Source organism: Epinephelus fuscoguttatus, linkage group LG17 (genome assembly GCF_011397635.1).
Source record: "Epinephelus fuscoguttatus linkage group LG17, E.fuscoguttatus.final_Chr_v1".
Lineage (NCBI taxonomy): Eukaryota > Metazoa > Chordata > Actinopteri > Perciformes > Serranidae > Epinephelus > Epinephelus fuscoguttatus.
In genome coordinates this window covers 17,597,487-17,623,554 of record NC_064768.1, presented here as the reverse complement: position 1 = coordinate 17,623,554, position 26,068 = coordinate 17,597,487, and the positions used below count along the sequence as shown (strand labels likewise).

At 44.0% G+C, this 26,068-nt stretch overlaps 1 protein-coding gene across 1 annotated transcript in view; it reads right to left on the bottom strand.

Annotated features, from left to right (window-relative positions):
* The window catches only part of ext1b (exostosin glycosyltransferase 1b), a 160,600-nt gene extending 135,850 nt beyond the window's left edge, over nt 1–24,750 (bottom strand). Inside the window, exon 1 of the mRNA XM_049601923.1 lies at nt 22,870–24,750. Within this exon, the coding sequence (XP_049457880.1) occupies nt 22,870–23,813 (944 nt within the window). The 5' untranslated portion in view covers nt 23,814–24,750. The remainder of the gene's footprint in view (nt 1–22,869) is intronic.
* Between the last annotated feature and the right edge of the window lie 1,318 nt (nt 24,751–26,068).

Genomic DNA, 26,068 nt, shown 5'->3' with positions numbered 1-26,068 from the left:
AAAACAAGTAAGATAAAGAGAAAGTGTGGGCGAGTGAGAGGCAGCGAGCGAGATAAACAAAACTCAAACTTAATGTTATTTGCTAATTGCCTCGATATGGTTACATACAAAAGGAGAAAAACAACCACACACAACACTCTGAAGATCATCGTTATAGAGACAGGCGTCTTGTCTCTTTGGCATTCGGCACGTCTTCTTCTTAACATCAATTCAATTAAGCAGCTTGCTGTCTCCTGAAATGCAGAAGTAACTTGTTAGACCGAGCTTTTTAAACAGGAATCAGTCTAATCTCTGAGGTCCTTGAGACATACACAAAAATGTGCTCAAGTTCCTGAAACTATTTGGTCAAAAACACCCAATAACGTCCTTACAAAGCTGGATTTCCTCTTTACAAATCCCCTCGGAAATGTTAAAAGACAGAGCATGTATTACATCTCGAGGCCATGATGCACGGGTGATATTTAACGATGACGCAGATGGGTTATTATACCAGTGATTACAGCCAACAGCGCTTGATCTTGGTACTTGTGTTCCTCCACATAGATTCTGTCCCCTTTGTGAAGCACTATCCTTGCTGAAGGCAGTAGTGCTGTTCTTCATTACCCCACAACTCATATATCATGGCCTTCAGATCAACAGTGCTCTTCTGAGAAATCTGTAATTAATATGGGCAGAGCAGGCGTGTCTGGTTCAAGTCAAAAAAAACACCCCAGAGACAGAAACTGTGATGTTAAATGAGGTCCGATCGACGCCGGGGTTAGCGCTGACCACACTGGTTTTAACAGCTGTTTGCCTGTGCTATGTTGTGGTTTTACACAAACACTGTTACACACGCTGTACGCATACATACATATTTATACACACACACAGAGCCTGACTGTTTCTGTGTTTCGGTCAGGATCGGGCCGAGCCTCTGTGGTCTGGTGGGGTTCAGAAACACACATGCTCTCTGTTTATGTTGAGCTCGCAGGCTTCCTGTGGTCTGCCTTGCTCCGGCCTGACACAATCTGTCATCCCAGCACAACAGCACTCACTTGCCTCTTTTACACAGCCTGTTCAAGACGGGAATGTTGTTTCTTTATTTCACCTTGCATTGCTGTATTAAATGTCCGATCGCAAAATGGGGGGACATCGTTGTCTCGTCTTTAAGCTGGCAGCAGTGCTGAGTTGATGTCTGTAAAGGGACAGCCAGCAGAGCAAGACAGGTCTGGGGTTTTGACAACGTTTTATGTGTGCGACCAACTGTGGTACATTCAAAAAGGAGCTAGTGGCATTCAGCAGCTAACTCAGAAGAAAAACAGCAGCTAAAAACATCTGCAAATTGAGGAGACAATGAGGTGTGGGAGCTCTTTACTCTCCAAGGTGAGGACGAGATCAGCCGCCATATAACAGGGATGGTAAATGATTTTTATTGCAATGTTATGCCATTGTTATTGTTATTTGAATGAAGTTGAAACCAAGCTACTCTATGCGAATCAGGGGCATCCGATGTGACTCGCCGCCTCTGAAAACTCCCGCAAAACTTTGTAAACTAACTACTGTCGATCTAAACTGAGGACAGATTCAGAAACTGCATATTATTTCTCAACCCAAATGTTTTCAAAAACACGTCCATTGAATTGTTTTGGTGAGATGAAGACGTCGTGATGAAGGGACTTTGTGGCGGCCTTATCATACAATCTCTGTGTAAAAGGTCTACTGTCTCCTCACTCCAAAACACTCCGTTAGCGCTCCACTTTCAAATCTCATTTTCTCCAAGTTTCGACATATTGATTCTGCTCTGAAACTATCTTGTGTTTATATTTTGGGCTGCAGACACAGGGGTAAACATGCTTTTGGATATGCCTGGGGTCATGGGTTCACTGTGTGTCTTTTTGTGTGCCTGCAGTCCGTCTATCTTGCCCCAATTTATTTCCCTTTCTTGTCTCAACCCACTTTCTCACCCTGTTAATCTCTCCTTTCCACAATCTCCCCTTCTCTCTCTCCGTCTGCCTCCCGACTCTCTGTCTGGTGCGTCTCATTTTGCAGTCTATTGTTGGAAGCCAGTGAGTTTACGGGGGAGCCGGCCGGCCTGAAAACACAAGCGGGGGTCGGCGTGGTCGCAGCCGAGCGTGACGGATACAATAACCCCTGCAGCGGAAGCACCCATGTGCTAAATTACTGCCACAAACGTTCTTCCATCGGGCCGCGCCAGGACCATCAGCGCCACTCAGCTATCTCAAGCCCTGACGCACTTTCCTTTTCCGTTACATAATTGCGCACTGACCAAGTGAGTCCAACAAGTCAAGCTCCACTTAAAGGTGGGATGAGGTTGATAGGAGGAGAATAGGGATGAGTGGGGGATTTAGAGTCCCGATAGAAAACAAATTTGGTGTGTTTTCAGACGGCTTGTGGCGCTGCAAGCAAATACCAGAATAAACATGGTGTTTCTAGGTCAGGTTTTCTTACAAGACATGAATACTAAAACGAGTATAAATCCATAAAAGTACAACCAAAATGCCCATCGTGTAAGCAATAACAGGAATTGGATACAAGCAATGGTGTAATAGGGAGGTAAAGGGATATTCATTGCTCCTTTTTGGTTGCAAAGAAGACAGTAATACATCTGACAAGCTGAACCATTTTCTATATGTTTATACAAAGTTTGACACACAAACACTGATGCAGGCCTGGATCTTGTATAAAAAAAAGCAATAAGCAGGAATTAATCTGTGACAGGATCAAGTTGTGTTTATTATCCTGTGCTTAACCACAGGACATGCGTGAGAAGGTGCTACAAACATTAAGCAGTTTGTTTTAGCAGCAAACACCATCGGCTGGGTCTCCATTGGCATTTCCCCTCATCATTCTGTGATTCAAACTTGTTCACCTTCCTGCCGGCAGTCACAACACCTATTGTTTGCGAGGACCGGCCACTTCACACCTCCCATTCACATCTCTGCAAACCCATCTATTCAGCTGTGCGCAGGAACTTGAACCGCACCCACATCCCAGTCACGGCGGCTGGAAAAGACACACGACTGCCAGCGTCACATACCGTGTCGACTTGTCACAAAAATTCAAATGATATGGGTTTCTGAGGCTGCCGTCTATTTTTAGATGGAATATTTGTGGCTGTTGTTATAAGTGCAGTGAAACGTAGCATGGAAAAGGAGGAGGACAAAACATAATGCTGTGTTGCTTCCTAACAGCTAAACTGTCTTTAAATGTGACCTTGTTGATGCCTAAAATGGAAAGTTACAATTTTGATGGGAAAGTCACTGACACAGTATTCAGAGTAGGACTGGTACTGTGGCCAAAAGTGTTCACGATATATTATCGCTATATCTATCAAAAAATTGAAGTAATAATAAAAAATGCTATCAGTCAAATTCATCTTTAACTCTTCTTATTGTGCTTTTTGTCTTTTTTTTTGGCAAATAAATTACACTCAAAATACAAGTGTAGGGAGGTGGAGAGACAAAGAGCACTTTATGGGAAGTGAAAAGGCAAACAGATGGTTTTGGGAGAGAAAGAAGAACGAAATTGGACAGAAAAGGAAGTTATTTAAAAGGTGCTGCTGGGTTATTTACACTATATTCTCACGTGTGTTTAAATGGTATATATATTTCAGTTTTGAATATCACAGTCATTGTCAATACCTGTATATCAGGACACCCCCAATTCATCATGAGACATTAAAAGTCTTTACTGCAACTGAGGGTTTTAGTGGAGGCGTCCCACCACACTTGGAATAAATACGCCTCTGCTGACATGAGAAGAAATGATTACTGATAAATTATCTTAAAATTCAAATAATCTGTTGATAATTTGGTCTGTAAAATGTCTAAAAATAGTTTAAGTCCTTCAAAAATGTCGTTTTGTCAAACCAACAGTCCAAAACCCAAAGATATTCAGTTCATGATCACAGAAGTCGAAGAAAAGCGAAAAATTCTTAGATTAGAAAGCTTCAATCGATCATGAAAGTAGATGCTGATTAATTTTCTGTCTCTCAACTTATCAGTGAATCAACTAATGGTTTCAGGTTTAAAAGGAGAATGCATACATTTGTCATATCTTTAACTTTGTTGGAAGAGTCTGCCTTACCAAGACAGTAACTGACATACACTCAGAGATGAATGGCAAGACATTACCTTTTTATGCTCTTAGCAACCACCGATATGTGCACTTGCTTATTGCCATATTGATTCAGAAATGGTCGATGTGCTCCTGCCTTTGATTGGCTATTAAGTCAGCCATTAACACAATGTATTCAGTTCCTATAATGGCTGCAGCTTGTTTGCGATGATGAAACTTTCTTGGAAAAGAAAAACTAATGAAATGAAAAGTGCCTCACAACAACAGAGACTAAACATGATTTGATTACATGCAGAAGGTCTCGTGTTCTGTTGAGAGGCTCATCCACATTCACATGGTTCAGTGAGTTAACATGCAGGCTCAGAGAGCCCCGCTACATTTCGGCACTTCAGACCTGTGCATCATCATGGCAGCAAATAAGAGCATGAATTACCATGGAATAATGAGCAGTGTCACTCTGACTGAGAAGAGAAGAAAAGAGAGGAGCTGTGAATACAACACACCTCCAAACTGTCTTGGGTGGCGACCTGTATTTCGGCAGCGGAAGAGTGTCCAGCTGTGCTCGGCACAACAGACAGCCTTATTCACTGGCAGCCCCGATTTCCAGTCTCTCTGTCCATGTTTGTTTTGTGTGTATGCACATGTGCATCCATCCATGCAGCAGCACTCTGATAAGGAGTGACAGCCTGACACATGTGGCCTTGATAAGGTTATGTTGGGTAATGTTATCTGACAATCATTAACTGACAGCGCGGTAACTACACAAGTCTGACCTGAAGAGGAGGGCACACTTCAGGGTCTGATCAGGGTGTAACAATAAGCACTAAAAGTCAAGTAAAAGTACCACAAATTCATGAGGTTAAATAAAGACAAAATATGTGAAAAAAACACCACTTTGTATTATTTAAAAAATCACAACCTGAATATGAAAGTGCAGCATATGAAATGTGCACAGCAATAAAAGCGATGCACAGTTTCCTGAGTAAACACCATGTGAAATGATGAAGTGTTTAATGCCCCGGCACTGAAGACGACAGGTGATGTGGACAGCTTTGAAGTGATTAGCCGATAATAGAGCTAGTGGATGCTAATCTTGCCTTTGCACTCTGATTAGCTTGGAAAGAGGAGCTAATGTTAACTTGGCTCTGCTTGTGCTCCGTGAAGCTAAAAGGGAAGGACAATAGTAGATGTTATATCTGCATTGACAGAACAGGATGAGGGACCGATATTGTCCCCAGTGATAAGGCCATCTTTTTTTTTATTAATGAGCTGGGAGCATTGGACACAGCTTTTCTGCTACATTTGCTCACTCCCGCGAAGCTAGCCACACTTTAAGTGTAAATCTACTGTAGCTACCAACTCAACACTTGCCATATGTTCTTCCCCATAATGCTGTGTGCCATTTACCTCGGAAGTCTGAGGTCAGAGCTGGAAATGATTCCAGTACAAAACCATGGTGCTGTTAGCAAAACCAAGTCTAGCCAGGTTAGCCATTGTTAGCAATACCAGTTGATGAAAACGTATGAGGCATGCCTATAAACACAATACCAGCATCTCCACAGATGGAAGTTGGACAGCACTGTGTGTTCGACTGATTAAACGAGACACAAATAAGACAGAAAAGCTATTAAACAATTTTACTATAGCTTTTACTACTGTTACTGTGTGGAGCAGCCATATTGGATTTTGAGGGTGTTGCTGGGGATGTCCCTTGGTCTTTCTGATTTGGAAATCCAACTTCAGGGGGCATTCCAGTTGAAATTTCCAACTGGAAACTTTGAAATTCTAAATTCCTACGTCCCATTTCAAATGGAATACATCATTAATGCATCTGACTGTTAGAGACAATTTGTGGCCTTTATATACAATTCAATTTTAGTTATATAGCCCAATATCACAAATCACAATTTGCCTCAGAGGAGTGTACAACATGAGATACCCTCTGTGCTTGGACCGTCGAAGTGGATAAGGGAAATCTCTATCCCAAAAAACTTTTTTTGTGGGTGGGGACGGAAGAAACTTTAGAGTCAGTTTGAGATATTTTATTTGGGACATAAAAGTCAAATTGTCCTGATTCCAGCTTCTTGTGCATATTTTCTGGTTTCTCTACTCCTCTGTGACAGTAAACTGAATGTATTAGGATTGTGGTCAAAACAAGACGTTTAAGGACATCATAAGAGGCTTTGGGAAACACTGTTCGACAGTTTTCACCATTTTCTGATATTTTGTAGACCAAACAACTAACCGATTATAACGAGAAAATAGCCAGCAGAATAAATTACAATGAAAATAATCGTTAGTTGCAACCCTAGACCTTAAAGACGTCTTTTTATGTGTGGATTGTTCAAAGCATGTGGATGCAAGCAAAGTTTCTGGTGGACAGACAAAGTTTTATCTTACATTTATCTATTGAGGTTAGCTGAGGTTAAACATTTTTTTGTCAGCAAGATTGTTTTGAACAGTTAAACCTTGTGTATTCTCTGAGAAAGCAAGACTTAGGAGAGCATATTTGAAAAAGAGCAAGGACAGACATTCTGTAAAATGAAATTTAGAGTAAACAGAAGCACTATGAAGGAGCTACGTTTTAGCTTGTGAGTCAAAAGAAGCAAAAGATGGAGTGACACACTGATGAAGTGGTTAAATGAGAAGGTGCAGAAGCTTTTTACAGTGCGGGCAAGCCTCAAACTCCCAACATGTAATGAAGATGATTGCGGCCCTTTTTCTTCTGTAACCATTCTGTGGACTTACAGAGGGCAGCGTGCCCAGAGCACGGACTCTGATCACAGCTGCTCACAGCAGCTCAGGACTGTTTGTAAAGTATCTGTACAATCCTGTACTAATCCTTCACTGTGGACTGTGCATGTTACATTAAATTAGACAAGTCAGATGTGTGTGTCTGCCATCAGTTCAGACATGGTAAAAATCTACATGAGGCTTTATGGAATGTGTTAAATGCAGCAACTTATTTGTTGCCGGTGCCTGCTCCACAGTAAAAGTTACATAAATTAGCTATATCAAAAACGCCTGCGACTAGAGTTGATGCAGAGGGAGACGTCTTTATCGTGAACATCAACAAGGGAAAACAGACTGATCAAACCACAGAAAAATATAAGATATGCAAGTTTTTACTGATCAAGTTCATACAAAAGATGTAATGAGAAAAGGAGATTCTTAAGATTTTCCTGCAGCTGGAGATTTCCTGATTTATTTAGGGAGATTTAAAATGGAAAATGCACAGCAGATCTGGCAGCGATGATGAAGCTACAGCAACCTCAGTAATGACAGAGCTCTTAGATCTACTTGCCTCAGCCGTCCCAAAAGATACGGCAGCTGGGAAATGCAGAGCAACGCATCTACTTTTTGGAGATGTAGTCCGTCTGTTCCCGTTCCCAAAAACCTCCCCTGTGTCGTCCTCTAAAAAGCTTATCAGCATCCAGAGATGCCGCCGGCTTTGAGGCTCATTTGGTCTCGCTTCATACTCCACATTAAATGCAATTTATTGAATAATGAATCTCCTCTGCTCCTCAGACCGTGTGAACTCAGTAAATTCACTCAGCATTCACCCCAGAAAAACAGGCCTTTAAGGTCACTCTCTGATCCTGGATGAAATTCAAATGAAATTTTCTCCACGTCAAAGCGAGAGTACAGGAAGTCAGATGCCTCCGTGCTGCTTAGTGAAAATATTGGCGAAATCCTGGGGCTGCCTGTGCCTGTTACGGAGAGGATGTAGAGGCTGTGCTGCACTGTACGACTGCATGGGTATGTGTGGACATGCTACTTAATATGAAGAGAGGAAAAAAAAAACGTGAATAAAAACTCCTCTTGCTGATACATTATTCATGTTTTGTAGCTTCTGGGGGTTCCACATGAGTGGCCACAGTTAGAGTTAGCGCCGGGTTTCGGCCAAACAAGATGCTGCTGAGTACGCGGGAGGGAGGGGTGTGTGAACGTGCATGTGTGTGTTTGTGTGTGTGGACGAGGGGGGGGGGTGTGTGAAGCTGGGCGTGTGGGTTGCCTGACGGCTTTAAAAAAAAAAAAAAAAAAGCAGAGGAAAGTGGGAATGGGAGCACACACGACTGAATCAGCACTACCTTGCTCGAGGGAACACACCAAGGCCTATCAGCATGCACATATGCAGACGTAGATGCACAATTTAACACACACACACACAGCTCAGACTGCAGTGTAAACGTAACACATACTTGTCTGCATTTCTGTCTGTCCCTTCATCGGCTACAGTGCAAACACTTTGCAAATACTCAGACAAAAAAAAAGCAATCCTTCACTGTCCAGGCCAAAGACAAAATACACACACACTATGACAGGAAGGTGAAGACAGCAATACACACAATAAACAGCAGGTATATCCAGACTTTAAAGGGACAGTTCACCCCAAAATATAAAATAACATTTTTTTCCTTTTACCTGTAGTGCTTTTTATCAGTCTAGGCTGTTCTGGCGTAAGATGCAAAATGCTGGCAATACCAGCCATAGAGATGTCAGCCTTCTCTCAAATATAATGGAACAAGATGGTGCACAGCTTGGGGTGCTCAAAGTGCCAAAAAATACACAGTCACGAGCATCAGCCTTTCATCCATGAGCAGCTACACACTTCCCTTTGTGCTGTGATACAGTTTACAGGTGCAAGTCAGCAGACAGAAAATAGTTCCATCATGAAACTGCTCACAAAAAAGGTCTGTGGATTACCTTGAGTGGCCAGGTCATGATTTCTGGAAGGAGACATTGCTGTTGAGTTTTTCAGCTGTATTTATTTGACACTTTGAGCACCACAAGCTGAGTGACATCTGGTTTCATATATTCAAGAGACAGACATCTCTACGGCCGATATCTCCAACACTCAGCAACTCACACCAAAACAATCCAGACTGATAAATAGCACTGATTTTGGGGTGAACTGTCCCTTTAAGCTCTTTAAAAAAAGTCCCAGTAGAAAATAAGTGTGTGTATAGATAGTAAGCTATGTAGCTGAGAGCAAATAGTCTCCCGTCACCAGATACCCCACATACTCCAGACTGGGCCCATGAGCAAATAGAAGAGCCTCCTTTTACACACACAGACAGACAGACAGACACACATCTGTGTTTGGGGAACCTGAGGAGAATTTGACCTGTCACCTCAATATAGAAGCAATGATACTGAAAACACTGGGAGCATATCACACAGCAGGAATAGCTGCTGATGAAATGAGCCCCAAAATCTTGTGGCATCTTCTACAGATGTCACACCTTGTGAGAGGGTCTGAGAGGGAAGTATTTCAAATTCATGCACGCATACGAACATGCAGACACATAATGAGAAAAACAGGCCTTTTGGACTTTGGAGTGGATTTGAAATTAACTGAACCATCTTACCTGGTTCAAATTAGCATTTTGAAAGTGCCAGGAAGTAGAGTATGATGAAAGAGACAAGGTACAGTCAATACCCTGATAGTCTGCCAACATATCACCAGCCCTGGGTTATAAAGAGCATTAAAGACTCTGATTAAGTTTCTTCTTCAAACTTGCCGGCCAGTTACATACACTTTATAGTATACTGGAAATATAAACGTGTGGGCATCCAGGTGATGCAGAGGCACAACGCTCGCCCACCTCTGCAGACTTCTGGGTTCAAATCCAAGCTGTAAATGCTCCAACAAACACATTTGCTGGTGTTTTTTCTAAGCAGGGAGCCAGGGTAAGATTGTGTCTTGGTGGCTGTATCATTATATACCGTCTTAAAGGAGGCAAATCCGGCTAAAGCTCAAATGATGCTCTTTGCGTCTGTATAGCCGCGAGGATGTGTACACCCCAAAGGCATGTCTAAACACATCCTACGCAGCCACCAAATTTGGAATAGACAAAAACCTACTCGTCCGCCCGACTGCCCACGTCCATGGCTGTTTTGGACGTGACATTCCTGCATCTGCAGTTGGTACAGGAAGTCTTAAACTGATGGTCACTCAACACCTCTAACAGTTGAACATTAGAGGTTTAACACAGACCCGTATGACTTCAGCTCATCAAGAATCTTCACCATTTTTGGATTCTTTGTTCATCGTGGAGGCGTGCGATTTCACTGACCCATGTATCTAAAATGTATGATGCTGCTGCTGCTGCTGGCTCAACCTGTCTATCATCAGTGCAAGTTTAATGGGACGTGACAGCCCACGTTCTCACAAAGATATCTGCTGCAATCTCACCATAGGATCCACATATTGCATAAGCCCGAGAATCTGAAACTTCTCCTCGCTCCGCTCACCTGTCTCACTTCAGACAGCCAGAGAACGTCGTGTCTAGCGAGCGGAGCTGCAAAGGCAAACAAGATGCAGACGCTTTGAAAACAAAGTGCTGTCGTGTCACAACTTTCTGGGGAAATAAACACTTCAATTCACCCCCACAAAGAAAACACACCCCGTCGAGCTGCTAAACAAAGCAGGATGCTCTGCTGCTCTTTCTGCTACACCTCTCCCATCTTTTATCCCCCACTCCTCCTTTTTCTACTTTCCTCTTCTCCCTTTACCTCAGTGCCTCTGATTCTCGACAAGATCACTGGGTTTTCCCGCTCAAGCTCTTTCTTCCTTGCCTTTTTTGGGGGGTGAGGGGGGGTTGCTTTGATGGCAGGGATGCGGTTGGATAGACACCACCGGTTAGGATGCAGCAGGGTAAAAACTAAGCCACTGAAACAGGGAAAGTGTCCTTTCAGCTCAGAGATAGAGCCACAGAAAGAAAACAAGTGCCAGAAAAAGTAGCAGAATATCATCTTGTGTCAGCCTTAAACCAAACGACTTTTCAAGCTATTTCACTGTCGTCAACAGACAAAACTCAGTCCGAGCTGTTTCAAGTCAGTCTTGTCCTTGTCTTGACGTTCTAACGAAATCAAACGTGTTTATATTCAACATAACTTTTCAGTCTTGGCTCATGAAAAGAGCAAAGAATAGCTGCGCTCTCTCCAGCACCGAACAAGCAACATACCAGGTAGACAGTAAACATGGAGGGGACTCTGGGGTGGTGCAAGAACATGATCAAGTCTGGGTTCTCTTGTACTGTGGAAAAGAAGGAGAAACTGGTGGCGTTGTGGAGTGAACAAGAGTTGGTGTTTCATTCAGCCTGTACCGTGGACATGTGATGCCTTTAATCATGTGTTTCTAGAGTTTTGAGAACACGTAAGGAATTGTTTAAAGGTCATATTTCTTAACAGGAGTTTGGAATCATAAGGAATCGAGTTGTTGTCTTAGAAAAAGTGACCCGGCACGATCCCCTGTCTTTGCAAAATCTTTAGTCTGTGGCTAAAATCTAACATTGTCTATAGATGTGGGAGTGTGTCAGACTCTAGTCTTTTAAAAGTCTTGTCAAAGTCTTCTATGTATGGTAGGCATTGCAAGTATATATATCTGACATTTATCTGGATCTGCCGTGGAAAATGTCATCAAACCACTGAATCTCTGTGGAAATGACTCACACAACAAGAAATGTCCTTATTCCTAAAATGTTTCCATCGATGACGTAATGCGATCGTACAGAAGGCTGGGGTCATGAGAAGTAACGTTGGCAGAATTAAATGGTTATGTACGTGGGCTTTTTAGGCTGTGGGAGTGTGAGACAGAACAAATGACTGAATAAAAGAGAAGGAGAGAAACTGCGAGATGGGAACAGCAAGGAGAAGAAAAGGCAGGAGGAAAAATTGAAGAGAAGGAGAGTGGGCGTTAATTTGAAATATCCAGCATTACCACCAGCAGCTGCACTTTGTCCTACATTGCCTCCCAAAAACAAGCATGCACTCCTTCTACTTTATTTGAAAAGGAGGCCCCCGTCGAGCTCATGAATAAACACCACCAAACAAACTGTCAGGGAAACTGGGAAAAACAGCAATACACCAAAACGATTCTTTCCTTCCTCTAGCTGGTCAATCATACACCCACGCTCTGGGCACACTGAGACTCTCCTTGGTGAGACCAGATGCCTTCTTCCCTTGTAGCTGTCTCCTCCTCCTCCACCACCTCCTCCTCCTCCTCCTCGATTAGATTTGGCTTAGCCGCTGATCCGTGAAGTGCCGTGGAATCTGCCAAACCAAGGCATGGTTGTCGGTGGCTGGAGTTGTGAGAGCAGCCATTGTTGTTTGCTGACGCCCCGGCATCAGAAAGCAAAAAGGTGCACGAGGAAGAGAGGCCACAGCAGTTGCAGAGTCTGGGTTGATGGAGAGGGGTGAAACACGAGGGAGCAAAAGGGGAGCATATGGGGAGGCTGCGATGTCAACAAGGCACAAGCGTTCCCTCTGGAAAGAGAGCAAACTTTAGCACAATAGGACCCCTTTGGAGCGCCTGGGGGCAGCCCCAACTTTTACACCCCATGAGTGGAAGTCAAACCGAGCCATAAAGCATGATGAACCAGACGGGGGAAAGAGCCCTTCCATCAGCCTGCCAGGCAGCCAGATCTGCTCCAACAAAACCCTCTTTCTCTCCTCGATGCCGTGGCCCCTTAAACATTGAGCCATGCACACATTCTTCAGTGACATAATGCTTTTTTAAGCTATTGCCCTCTTCAACTCCCACACTCCACCACCACCTCCTCCTCTTACCCTTACTCAGATTCCCCCCCCTTTGCCAATTACTATTTGAATATGAATACCAGCAGAGGGGTTGAGTGTTTGTTTTCGCTCCTGTGGTGGTGAGAAGTGAAGGAGGGAGGTCAGCGCGCAAGCTGACGTCAACGATCTGCCGTCCCATTGATGTGCCGGCCGCTAGGTGTTTGCTGAACGGCCTCCTGGGGCCATAAAAGCTGCCATAAAAACTACTACTCCCACCTCCCCCCTTTTCCCCAGTGGAGCTGCTGCAACGCCCTGAGGGAGTCACAGAGCTCACAGGAGGCGAGGTCCGCAACAACTGCTGACAAGGCTGCCCAACTGGGCTCTAATGAGCTTGTGTGGTTCTCTTATTTGCAAGGAAACATTCATCCGAAGTGTGTCAGTGTCCGCAGCAGATATAGGCCGGAGTTTCTGCTCACTGCCCCTCACTGATGAAATAACTGTGGTCAGGTGCTCCACAGCCCGAGGACCACAGAGTCATTCAGGAAGAGAGACAAATCCCCGGGAGCACTGGGACCAGCGGCAACCCCCCGCTCCCTTCTTCCACACACACACACACACACACACACACACACACACACACACACACACACACACACCCTGACCTCTCATGCACCGACACACGCTACTCTCCACAGTTCAGTAGTGAAAAGATGATAGGCGTATAAGTGCAGCCTTATTCACTCACAGTGCAACCCGTGGTCACCAGAGCAAACTGGAGGGAGCACAAATGTGTTAAATCAGAAATTAGAGCCTTGAATGACTGATTCATTCATGCCATTTGTTCTATAAGACTAGCAGGGTAAACTTAAAAGTTGACATTTGTCCAACTTGGAATGACGAACTCATCAACAAGCATCACTGTATCAGATTTTGTTCCCCCAGAAACAACACAGGTTTGAGATTATGCCCTCGTACATCTTATCTTCTTTGATACTATGAAAACAGTCAATACAGGTCTGAAGTTCACAGTATCTCAAACCCGCAATAATTGATTTTTTGGCCACTTTAGGGCACCATAACAAGCTATAAAAACATGTAGTTGCAAACTTTGCCTGTTTACTGCACAGCAGGTTGTGAGCTTTATTGCTGAACGCAGCTGAGACGGGAGCAGTGGATGGGAATTTAAACTGAAGTTTCGGACAAACGTTCACGTTACACAGTCAAGTTATCCAGGGTTAATATGAAATACTGATTAGAGCAGCTTTGAAGGATAATAATCATAATTAAAGTCATGATATTGGTCAAAAAACTAACACATATTTTCCTCAATTTGTTCAACCTAAGCTCAGCGTTAAAGGTCCAGTGTGTAGAATTTAGGGGTATATATTATTCAATATAATGAGTATGTTTTCTTTGGTGTATAATCACCTGAAAATAAGAATCATCATATTTTCCTTGCCTTAGAATGAACCGTTCATGTCTACATAGGGAGCGAGTTCTTGTCCAAAGAGCCATGTTGCACTGCCATGTTTAGCATCGGCTACTGAAATTAGCAGCCCCTCTACAAGCCAAACAGCATGTCAAAATACAGATTTTCTTAATGTGAAACTGCTTTATTAAGTGTTTTTACCAGTTTCAATCACCTGGTCCATCTGTTTTAAAAGGTAAGAGACCCCTGTGGATAATTTAGCTTAAAATAAAAACCTTAAGTTACTGGAGAAAAAGGTGAGCTGTGTTGAGCCTAACAGCATCAGAGAAACACTGATTTGTAAAGTGGAACTGATTTGTTCAGTGTTTTTACCTGTTTAAATCATCAAGTCCATGTGTTTTGGAGAAGAAGAGACCTCTGCAGATTATTCAGCTCCTGGTAAAAACCTCCTAAGCTATGAACACTGACAGAATCCTAACAAGGAGTTAACACTTGGCACAGGGGAGAAGTTTCAGTTGGCTGCAATCTGCATTCATCCCCACTAGATGCCACTAAATCCCACACACTGCTCCTTTAAACATCATTTATATAAAACTAGCAACTCTGCATGTTTGTAGAATTAGTGGGGTTTAAATGCAGTGAGAGACAGAAGACAAACAAGTGTTAACTCTCACACTGTCTCGTGTTGGATACTCAAAGGTTAAAAAAAAAAAAGCAGCAGCTGAACGTGGGAATGCTGGAATGATGGAGTCGGGAATGTGCGCTCAGAGCAGTGTTGCCCTCTGTCTCAGCATGCCCCGTACCACACAGAGAAAGCTGAGATGTTTTTAATACTTCGTCTCTGCTTTTCAAAAAAAAAAAAAAAGGACAGATGTCAGAACTCAGAACTCAACTTGCTCGCCAAAACCTGCAGACAGCAGCCATATTTTCCTCTCATCCGCCCTCAGCGGAGAATTTAATATGAGGCCAATCACGTGTCTGTCCTGATCATCATTTTTTACCTCAGCCAGTCACATACCTGTCGAGTTTAATTGAATTCACAAGGACCCAATCAGCTTCCTTCCCCTTGCTCTCGTTCCCTTTCTGTTCTGCACTGTCAGAGCCTTCCAAAAACTGCGCAGCTACTCACTTACCTGTCTGCCTGCAAACTTTTTACATCACCGTATCAGTACTAGTTAAGGATGAGAGAGCTTCAAGAGTGACAGAAAGAAAGGGAGAGAGAAAGAGAAGGGGATTTACAACTTTCACTACTGCGCCTCTGCCTCTTATTAATTCATTCCTTTAAAACATTCCCTGACAGTTCTGGGAAGGGAAGGGAGTTTTGATGCCTTGTTATTCCTCACTCTTTCAATTATGGTTACCGCCAGCACAACAAGCATTCGGACCTTTTTTTTTTTCTCCTCCAGGGTGGAAGTGAGCAGGTTTTAATAGAGGAAATGATTCCAGGGGCCGGCCCACTGCTGTGCTAATACTCTCATTGATTTTCATTTTGGGGGAACCCTCCCAGCTGATCAATCTCTCTCCGCCAACTAGCCAGCAGCTGGCCTGGGAGGGGGTGCAGGATGGGCTTCACTGTCTGATACGCCGTATTAGCCGAGTTCATGTCCACCCCCTAGTTCTTTCCTTCTTTTACTCCCCCCCACCGCCGCCACCTCTGAGGCCAGGGGCGGCTTGGCTGTGCTGGTAATCCCTCAATGAATGTGGGTCAGTGAGTTGGGCTTTGCCTTCGTCACTCAGCGAGGGGACAGACAGCAGGGTCACGACCCCAGTCATCCTGCGTGCACACACACACACATGCTTGCGTTCACACGCCCATGTACGAAGACAAAGACTCACAAACAGGGATGTGCACACACACAGACACATACAAAAAAAAGAAGCGGATGGATGAGCAGCCACACACTGACAAATCTCAGACAAAAAAGGAGTAGCAACACAAACCTGGAGTACGTTTGAGCAGATCTGAGATCAGTAGAGATTAAATGATTCGAAGATTAATGGAGTGGCTGATTGACAGAAAATAAAATTAACAGTTCACTTCAAAAGAGCTGATAATCGGTAATCGTATGAGTAATTTTTAAAGCAAAAGTGCCCAAAATTTGCAGGTGGCAGTATCTTAGATCTGCTCTCACTCTTCTGTAACAGTTAACTGAATGTTTCTTCTGGAAAGTTGGTGAAACAAAACAAGACATTTGATATATAGATTAGATTATAGATTATTCAGTAATGAAAAGGACCATTAGTTGCAGCCCTACACAGTAAATCCATAAACATGGTCCACAGTGCAGTGTTTGGGGTCCTCCCTTTATTGGTTTCCCTCCCTACATTCAAAAAGGATGTCGTATCTTTCGTCACCCCACTGGCTACATTACTAATATTGATCAATTTGAAACCAACAGTATCTCCCTCTCATATCCACTGGATAAGAGACAACTGTTACTTTCTTAGATTGGAAAACAAATCTGACTTTTATTAAGTGGCTCCTCCAATAAATTTGGGAAAATATGGGGTCCATTCCTTAATTCGCCAAGAGGATAATTTTCCCACTCACTCCTGATTGAAGTAACTCTTATTTGGAGGGGTATCATTACTGTCTTTGTTGTGGTGTGGGAGATGCTGACAATTTGTGTCTACTGTTCCTCTGATAAACAGCAGAGAAAAGCCTGTGCCCTTAGAACAGATACTGATCAGATACTCAACTGGCTTTTTTGATGCTACTTTATGCACACTGACACTCTATTTACGTACAAAGTTAAAAAAAAATCCCAGAGTGAATCAATTTATTTTTACTGTGAATTATAAAAAGGGTGGTGGGCCACCTGGCACCGGATTTGGCCCACTTGCCTTAAGTTGAGTATGACTGCCTTAGATAAAGGAAGTGTCTGGAGATAAAGGAAGTGTGGAAATTGGTATGACAAGATCACAGCAGAAATGCCAAAAAAAAAAGGTCCATAGTCCAGAAACAAAAACATAATAACAAACATTTTCTGGTTCTAGCTCCTTAAAATGTGCTGTTTTTCAGTTTTATATCACTGTAAACAGAATATTTGGTTCTGGACTACTGTAAAGGCATGACTTTTGCCTAGAGGAACTTGTGACAGGCATTTTTCACTATTTTGGATATTTTCAGTAATGCTTAAGTAAAAAACCTAGAAATAATAATCGTTATTAGCTGTAGTCCTCAAAAGAGGATTTTCACTAATGTTGTAAAGTTAAGCACTTGAGTTTATCACCAGAAACTATGACTGCTGACTGAGACTATACCAGCTATGGAAGACAGACGTGCTGCCAGACGGGAGCCATGACAAAAATACTCTGATGAAGCCATGTCGACTTCTCTCATGTAACGGTGACACAGTGATTTGCCCCAGATAATACCAAATGAGGCTGACGCAACTGAAATATACAAACGAGACGGTTTAAATGAAGAGAGAGAAAAAGAGAGACAGTGAGAGTCAGTGGGGACGTGAGATGTATAGATGGCCTGATAAGATAAAATAACAAACAGAGGTTTTATCTAGTTATAGGCTTAAATCTGTCTCTTACACACATGCACGCACCAAAATATCAAAGAGACCTAATTAAGCTGCACCGCATTCAAACTTATTATCCTCCACATCATTAACATTCTCCATCATGAGCTCGGTACTTTATCTAAGAGAGAGCAGGCAATCATGAAATATTCATGATTTATTAATCTGACTACAGAAAAACAAACAATGGCAACCCAGGGAGTGTGACACCCTCTCCTGCCAAGCGAGGTAGCAACATGACTGTGTTTGCTCCTCGCTCACCACTCTCCAAATCTCCAACAGGAGTCCACTATCAGGCTCAGACGCCGCCGCGCTGGCATTCAGGTGAATGCTGGTATTCCCACTCATAATAGTGTTTTACTGAGATAAGGTGGAGAGGAAGTGTTGCTGGTTTTCTTCACTTGGCTCAGATCAGCTACTGCCTCTCATTCTGTGGCATTGTGTCAACAAAATGTCAACCGCAGCGCTGTCGTAAAAAAAAACATGGGATATGGAAATGTGGCGGGGACCCATCTCAAGCCAAATCACAGCAGTGTTCCCTTGTCATTCTGATAGAGAGGGAGAGAAGTAAAAAGAACCACAGCAAAGGGAGAAAAGGTAACGGGAAATTAAAACAGGAAATACAAAGAGAAATGGGAGGATGGGAGGCTGTCCTTCTTCCTCTATTTTCCCCCCTCGCAGCCACTCACGCTTTTGAGAGGATTTTCTCAAGTGGGAAAATTTCTGCTGATGACACAGTTGTGAAAATGAAAACGCCGCAGCGCTTGGTTGATGTTACTGTCATTGACTCCTAATGGGAAAAATCCCACTACACGCGCAATTTTCTGGACTCTCCATTTCTTTCATCCCCGACTCACGCAGCACACTTCGACATACACCCGCGCACTATTATCACTCAATCTCACACCCACTTGCTCCTCTTGTTCTCCTCCTTCCACACGCACACTTTCGGGAAACACAGGCACATTTTCCATACCTCCTCTTGACTTTCTCATTCTCTGAATCTCTCCCTCTACTTCTCTTCATTGCCCTTCCACTCTCTTTCCGTTTTCAAGTCCCTCGGGCGACCTTGAGCGGCAGCTGCCAGTGAAGTAGCTAAAGTACAAAGTCAATACGAGCCAACAAAACTGGTTAAGTATTAAATGGGGGATGATGACGCTGCTGTTAGCCAGAGAAAGGCTTAACAAAGAGCAAATAAATGGAATATGTGCAGTCGAACTTTAATGGAACACTCAATAGTAATAATGATGTGCTTTAAGCAACTGACTCATGACATTAGATGCACTTCTGATTTTTTTACTGCATAATCTGTGTGCCAATGGAATAGGGAGCACTTAAAGTACTCATATTCTGGATGTAATGTTGGACCACATGTATGACTTAAAGGAATAGTTTGGATTTTTTTTTAATGAGGTTGTATGAGGTACCTATTCATAGCTGGTGTGACACATACAGTGTATGTCAGTCGGCACGCACCCAGTTTAGAGAAGCAGGCTGGAGTCTGACACGGAAGCTAACCAATTTACCGCTGCAGATAATAAAAGTCAACATAAAAAATAAAATTAGTATCAGTTTAAGTGCATGCTATTAGTATATAGTATTTTCACAGCTCTACCTTTCCGTCAGACAGCCCAGTCCAATGGAAAAGATGTTAACGTCAAAGCCACCAGACTCCATTGACAAAAATTTTAGCTCAGCTGCTGGTCTACCGCTGCTTAGATCAGTTCGTTAATTTGTGTTACTGTGTGACTCTGGTGAAATCTGAACTAAGCTTTTAAACCCCAGAGTCAAACAATAACACAAACTAACTAACTGATTGAGGCAGTGGCAGACCAGCAGCTCCTGTGTTCGGCTAAATGTTGATGTTAAATCGCTGTTTTTCTCAGTGGAGTCTGGCTTTGAAAATAGCAGCATAACGTCTTCATTTTCCCACTGGAAATCACTGTCTGACATTAAGCTAAAGCAGTGAAAACATTCTAAATCTAGCGCACAGTTAAACCAACATTGATTTTTTTTTAGGTTACTAAAGTACATTTTGTCGCTGACCCTTCTTCTGCAGCACATTGCCTAGCGTCCATGTCGTACACCAGCCTGCTTCTCCAAACTAAGAATGTGCCGACTGACTTTAACTGTTTGTAATATACTATCTATGTATAAGCACACCATACAACTCCACTTCAAAAAGTCTAAACTGTTCCTTTAAGTATGCCATAGAGAGAAAAATGTATTGGGCAAATCAGAATGACAGTTAGGAGACATAATGCAATGAATAATCCATCCCTGAAGTGATTCATTGCTGAAACAGGAACTATTGGGCCACCAATGGTGACTCACTATTTTAAAGAAATGATAACTTAATTTCCCACGACATAAATCACAAAGTTGGAAACAGGAACTATAACATATAGAGCAAGAAGTATGCGAGTTGAGGAGGTTTAGTCACCGCAAGGCATAGCATTACAGCAAAGTTCCGCCTAACGTGAAATTTTTCAATTGTCGAGGCTGTAATAGCCTTTCACTGTCCTCTCCCAGGATCATTGTCAGCAGCCCTGAAAACTCAGTGGATAATGTAGCAGTGAATGGGCCCTTTCATCAGCGCTTGGCCATGGAAGTGGACCAGAGTGACTCCAATTGAAAGCTATTGCAGCTAAGAAAATCAATTGAATAAATGTGCGGAGCGTGGTGCATTTGTGTGCGTGCGGTGTGTGTGTGGGTGGGTGGGAGCCGGTTCAAGTACCTATATACACCGGCTCCCAGTCTGCCCTCCTGCTGCTGCATTCCTTTGTAGCGCAGCATTCTTCGGGAAAGCAACGAGGTCAAAGGTCAGGAGGCAAAGATGAGCCTGGATATAGCTTAGCTCTGCAGCACCAGCCATTAAGCATGTATGTATGCAGTGTGTACATATATGTGTGGGTGTGTGTTTGTGGTTGGCATTTTGATTGTGAACAACTGGGTGGATAAGGCCGGAGCGTGCCGCGTCCTTTCTTTTGTGTTCAACGTTATGTGTCAGGCTGCATTCGAAGAGCATCCAGGTATGTACACATACTGTACAGCCAGCCGTCTTGCCTTGGCAGTGCTCCCTCCTAAACCGCTAACAGCTGCTCTGACACGTGTGTGCATTCCTGAGTCTGCACCACAGCGTCCCCGCAAGGCATCGCCTGTCCGCCCTCAGCCTGCGGACACAGAGCGCTAAGACCGGTCAGCCACATATAGATCCATTTACCTGAGAGAGCTACGTCAGGGTTTTTGCCGAGCTCGGGCTGGCACCCAAAGGGGTTTAAATTAGATTAAAATGAAAGGCATCAGTTTGATTAAATCTGAACAGGCTGCTAAATCATAACAGGGAAAAAATGCTTTAAATTTATTAGTTTCACTATGTTGCCAGATGTCAGAGCAGGCCGGCAATCTAAACACAGGTTTAAACCAATAAAATCAATTCTAAAACAAAAGAAAAGTCAACTAGAAACGGAAGTTTACCAAGCAAGTGCTTGCTAAATACTGTTGTGTAAAAATGAAATTGGATTCATTGAGTTTTAGCAGGGACAGAAATCAAATGCAGTATCGATGCTGGAAATGAAATGACTAACAGGCAGTGGTATTGATCAGAATAAATCACCCGTGAAACACACTACAGTGGAAAGAGCCAAAGCTCCGGGTTCCCTGAACTCACTGTTGTGTCAATCAGCTGATTATGGTACTCAGATGATCCCAGGACAGAGGCACCTCTGGGAAAACAAGGCCCGATCCGTCGGGAAACAGAGCCGTGAGCAGAGAAGAGCAGAGGTGGGCCGTCCAGAGACGACTGGAATGCCAGATAAAGGATGACATATTTCGCCAGGTGACACCGAGCTCAAGGCATCCGAGGAGACAACGAGGGTGTGTGAGACGGGGGGGGGGGGGGGGATGACGAATGGATAGACAAGTGCGTGCTTGTAAAGTTTTGTTAGAAATACCTTTTTTTGCATTATCAGTCTGTGAGGAGGTTCATTTAAAGTTCAAGGAGAGTCACTTCCTCCCTCGACCCAAAGTATGTTTGGTTAAAAATCTGTCTTATCTCCCCCCACAGCTCCTTTCTGTGCTTTTCTGATTGATTGAACGGGGAAAAAAAAGTGTAGGTTAACTTTCCATATGTTCCCTGTCCATCCTTCCCCTTCACCTTGACGTGCCGTGTGTACAGGTACGCACACACCCACTGAGGAACAATGTCGACAAGTGCTGTTATCACATGCCTGAGTTTATCCAGGCTTTGGAGAAGGCATGGGATCCACAGGTTGGTGAATGCAGATCAAACCAACGTCACTCACAGAGAAGTGAACCTGACAGCGGAGTTCAGGACGTAATCCAGCAAAGAAAACATCACACAAACACCGCCTTCTATATTAAAACATGCCAAGCATTCATGTACAGCTGTTGATCCCAAAGGGGGAATCATTAATTACCACCTTGACAAAAGGGAGACCTCCGAAATTAGAGGTAATCAACTGTCCCTGGGGGCTAAGTGGAAGAGATGGCACTAACTCCTGGAAAATGAAGGTGATAATTAACCCATTATGACTGATTTATTTGCACTAAATTGCTTCATATTTCACGCAAACTTGTTCCACGCCACAGAGTACATAAACTTAACTGCATGCACGTTTACAGGCAGAGGCAGCATTTTGTCATGACAAGGTCACCGGAACAGTGGTACTAATTTCAGAGCAGACTCCCACTGTCGACTTTCACTTAATTTGCACTAAGTACAGGGTGCAAATCAAAACGTGTTCCTGCATATCCTGGTAAAGGCTGCAGTGTTCCCATGGAGCGGAGCTGGAAGGTGGTGGTGGTGGTGGTGAAGGGGGGGTGAATTCCTTCATAGGAAAGGAGGGGAGGGAAGGGGGTGTCCAGGGAGCTAATAGACTGGCTGGAGAGCTTTTTCTTCATGCTTGAAAGGGAGCACGGAGGGTAAAAAGCAGTCATGTAGCGGGACATAAAAAGGTTGGTTAACTATGACCTGCAGCTAGGGGTCTTTATAAGGCGCACACTCACTGATAGTTAATCACTTGGTGGGATTTGTGGGTCTAGATTTTAAAAAGAGAAGGTACATTTGTATTATATGTTACTGGTTAATACCTATTTTTATTGAGGAAGGACAGTGTAAGTGACTCCAAACTCACACTGTGCGCCCAGGCTGAGGATGCGCGCCTGATGCTCTGATTTGGATGCGAGTGATAGCTCAATGCGCACGGATTTCGTGCGTAAAAGTTTAAGCACATTACCAGAAACAACTTTATCCCCAAATTAACCACCCCAGTGACTGCGACTTACTTGTCATACTCTGCGTTGTCCTTGTCACAGCGTGCGTCCTTGTGTTTCTGCCAGTCTTTGCCATGCTTGCAGGTGGTGAGCAGCACCACGTCCTCTGCGTTGTGGACGTGATGTAAGGCATTCCTGGTGTCCGAGCCGATACCTGTCAGGTAGCGCTTCCCCTTGAACACCAGCATGTATTTTCTAAAAGGCGGGATGGAGTTGTACTTGAGGTACCCCCTCTCTCCGCCGGTCCGAGGGTGCTCCTTGGAGAAGAGGGGGATGGACACGTCGAAGTTGGGCCTGAAGTTCTCGGTGCTGATGCTGGCTTTGGCCAACATGGCCTGACCGATGTCAAAGCCCAGGTCTTCCGTATAGTCCGGCCACGTCCCCGAGTACAAGTTAAATATGAGGTGGTTTCTGCCGTCGTTCCACAGAGGCAGGTTCTGGACCTTGGTCTTCAGGTTGTGGACGTATTGCGGGGACAGCTGGTCCCGGTCCAGAGTGTCCAGACTCAGGACGAACAGACACGCCTGTCCGGGGTCTGAGGTGTAAAACCTGGACCCCTCAATGGTCGATAAAATATTCTGATAACTCTCTGAGATCTTCTCCCCCTTCTGCTGCGGGTAAACATAAACTTTGAATCCGTTCTTCTGACACAGAGAGAAATCAAAGCATGAATCCATGCGGCACCGCTTGCCTTTGTAAACACTCGTATTGACGTCCCTCTTCTGCCTCGGAGATATGTGCAGGTTGTACTCCTCGGTGTCCGTCTGATCCCAGGGCAGGAAGAGGTGTAACGGGTCTGAGAAGTGAGGCCAGGGCTGCTCGGGCCGGTACCCATTCCGGCTGCGGTCATGCCGGCTCCTGCTCGCCGCTGGAAGTTGAACCCCTCCGAGGTAGAAGAGAAGCACTAGACATGCACCGGCGGAGAGCAGGATCAGGTAGCGTTTTTTGGCCTGCATGTGTCCTGGGAACAGGGGCGAGTTGTTTAGGAATAAGAAATGTAAAGTGGCCCGAAGTTAGGCTCTCACCACCAGCGGCTACACCGCTCCATCCTCCGGCAGCCTCCAAGGATCCCCAACCCCCCTTCTGCGTATTCGGTTCCCAAATCCAGCAATTGATCCAGTGCATGTGGGCGATTTTAAAAGTATTGTCCCGTTCTCCCTCTTCTGTAGAGTTTCACCATATCGCACAGCGCCTGCAGCGCGGCTGAGGAGCCTGAGAAAGCTCAGCGCTGCCCGGACCCTCTCGGACACAATCACATGCAGCGGCTCTCGTCCCCGGCGCTTCTTCTCAGCCTCATTCAGGCTGGCTGTGTGGGGCTGTTCAGATGGAAAACTGTCCGACAGCCGTGTGGGAACTCTCTCCCACCGGGTGAACAACGGCAGGGGTCCCCGAGGCTCTCCCAGACGGAAAGGTATACCCCGGTTTGGATGTTAAACTCGGCAACACATTGAGCAGGGAGTGTTAAAAAGCCGTCGGTGTAGCCGCTGCGCTCGGATCCAAAAGCCTCCGGGTGAATTCGTCTTATTCCCCCTCTTTTATCACTCCATGGTCCCGTGTGAGGAGAGGCAAAAACCGGTGGGGGAAGCGTCGTAGCGCAGGGGCAGCTCAGCTACAACTGTAACCTGACGAATCCCTGCATTTCTCTTCTTATTTATTACAACCTCCCCTCATTCCCTCATACGCGCCGATATTAAATAAAAACCTCATCGGCGGAGGGAGACACGCAGCAGGCGAAGTTATCCGGTCGACACGCGGCAAACAAACGCGGAGCTCAGACCGGAGAAATAGCTGAGAAAAGGTTCAAAAAGACGGGATTCCTTGATCCTAGTGTCCAATTACCGAGTGCTCAGTTGTTCCGATTGTTAGTCGGTAACATTCCAATCCCGACACGACGGCAGCTGACGTGACGTCCCATCGATGCGCACCGGCGCCGCTGATTGGTCCGTGTGTGGGAACGGAAGAGGCGGGACTTGGGGGAATGCACCCATTCATAACCGGAGTGCTCTGCATGTGCAAATTATCTAATTGTAAGCCTATGGAAGTTGTTTGGAGATGTGCCAGGGAGCAGAGCATCCTCGGTAAGAAAGATTCACACCGAGAAGTTACAGTGATAGTAGGCAGTCACATGCCTGCTTATTTTGCTTCATATTTTATTAGTTATCCATGCATCCATGGCTGATTTTATTTCCTATTTTTCTTTATTTAGTCATTTTAATTTTGAAGTTTTTCTCCATAAAGCACTTCAGTCATTATGTGTTGCTTTTATATGCATCTTGCTTTATAAATATTATAGTTAGGAGCTGATATTCACCTCACCTTTAGCCTGAAAGTGTCAATTTTTGATCTTGTATCCATTAAGTATTATAACAAAGACATAAAAAAGACCCTTCCCCTCCACAAAATGTTTCAAGAAAGACACAGGACACATTATATGCGACCATACATACTCAGCACACACTGTGAGTTGTACATTATACATAGTACACACACTTATTTATTTATAAGTATTCTCTTGATTTATATCTTTCTAAGAACCAACTAAAGGCACAGTATAAGCATGGGTGGATTATGAGACAATAGGCCCCTGGGCACAGACGTGGCGGTGGCTTTACATCTCTTTGTGGTCATTTTGAGTCTCTTCCTGGTCAGTACGTGTTACAGTTTGCAAAATGAGCTTCAGCTTCAACACACGGTGACCTTGAATGAGTTTAAAACCATGATGAAATCTAATTATTCTATGTTATTCAAATCCATGAGCTTTTATGTTAATTTTATTTGTTGTTTAAATTCTGTGTTGCTGCTGTTCTTGGCCAGGTCTCCCTTATAAAAAGAGATTTTCGATCTCAGTGGGACAGACCTGGTTAAATAAAGGCAAAATAAATAAATAAAATTTGACATTTGACATTTTGCAAATGAGGGCCAGGGGGCCCCCTGACTCTTTGGGTCTTTGGGCCAGTTTCCAGTATTCATGAGCATAAGTTAAGCATTTAGTTTTCATATTCAGCATATACTGAGTGGTGCACATATCATTTATTCATTCATTTATTTGTTAGTAATGTTCTTTCTTTCTTTGACATGACATCACCAATGAGTAGCTAGAAATAAGAAAGAAATAGTGGGCATTATATCCATCCCCATCCCTACATCACAGAGGCAGCATCAAAATAGATTAACTGGTTATATAGACAAATAACAAGGTTACTGAAAGACT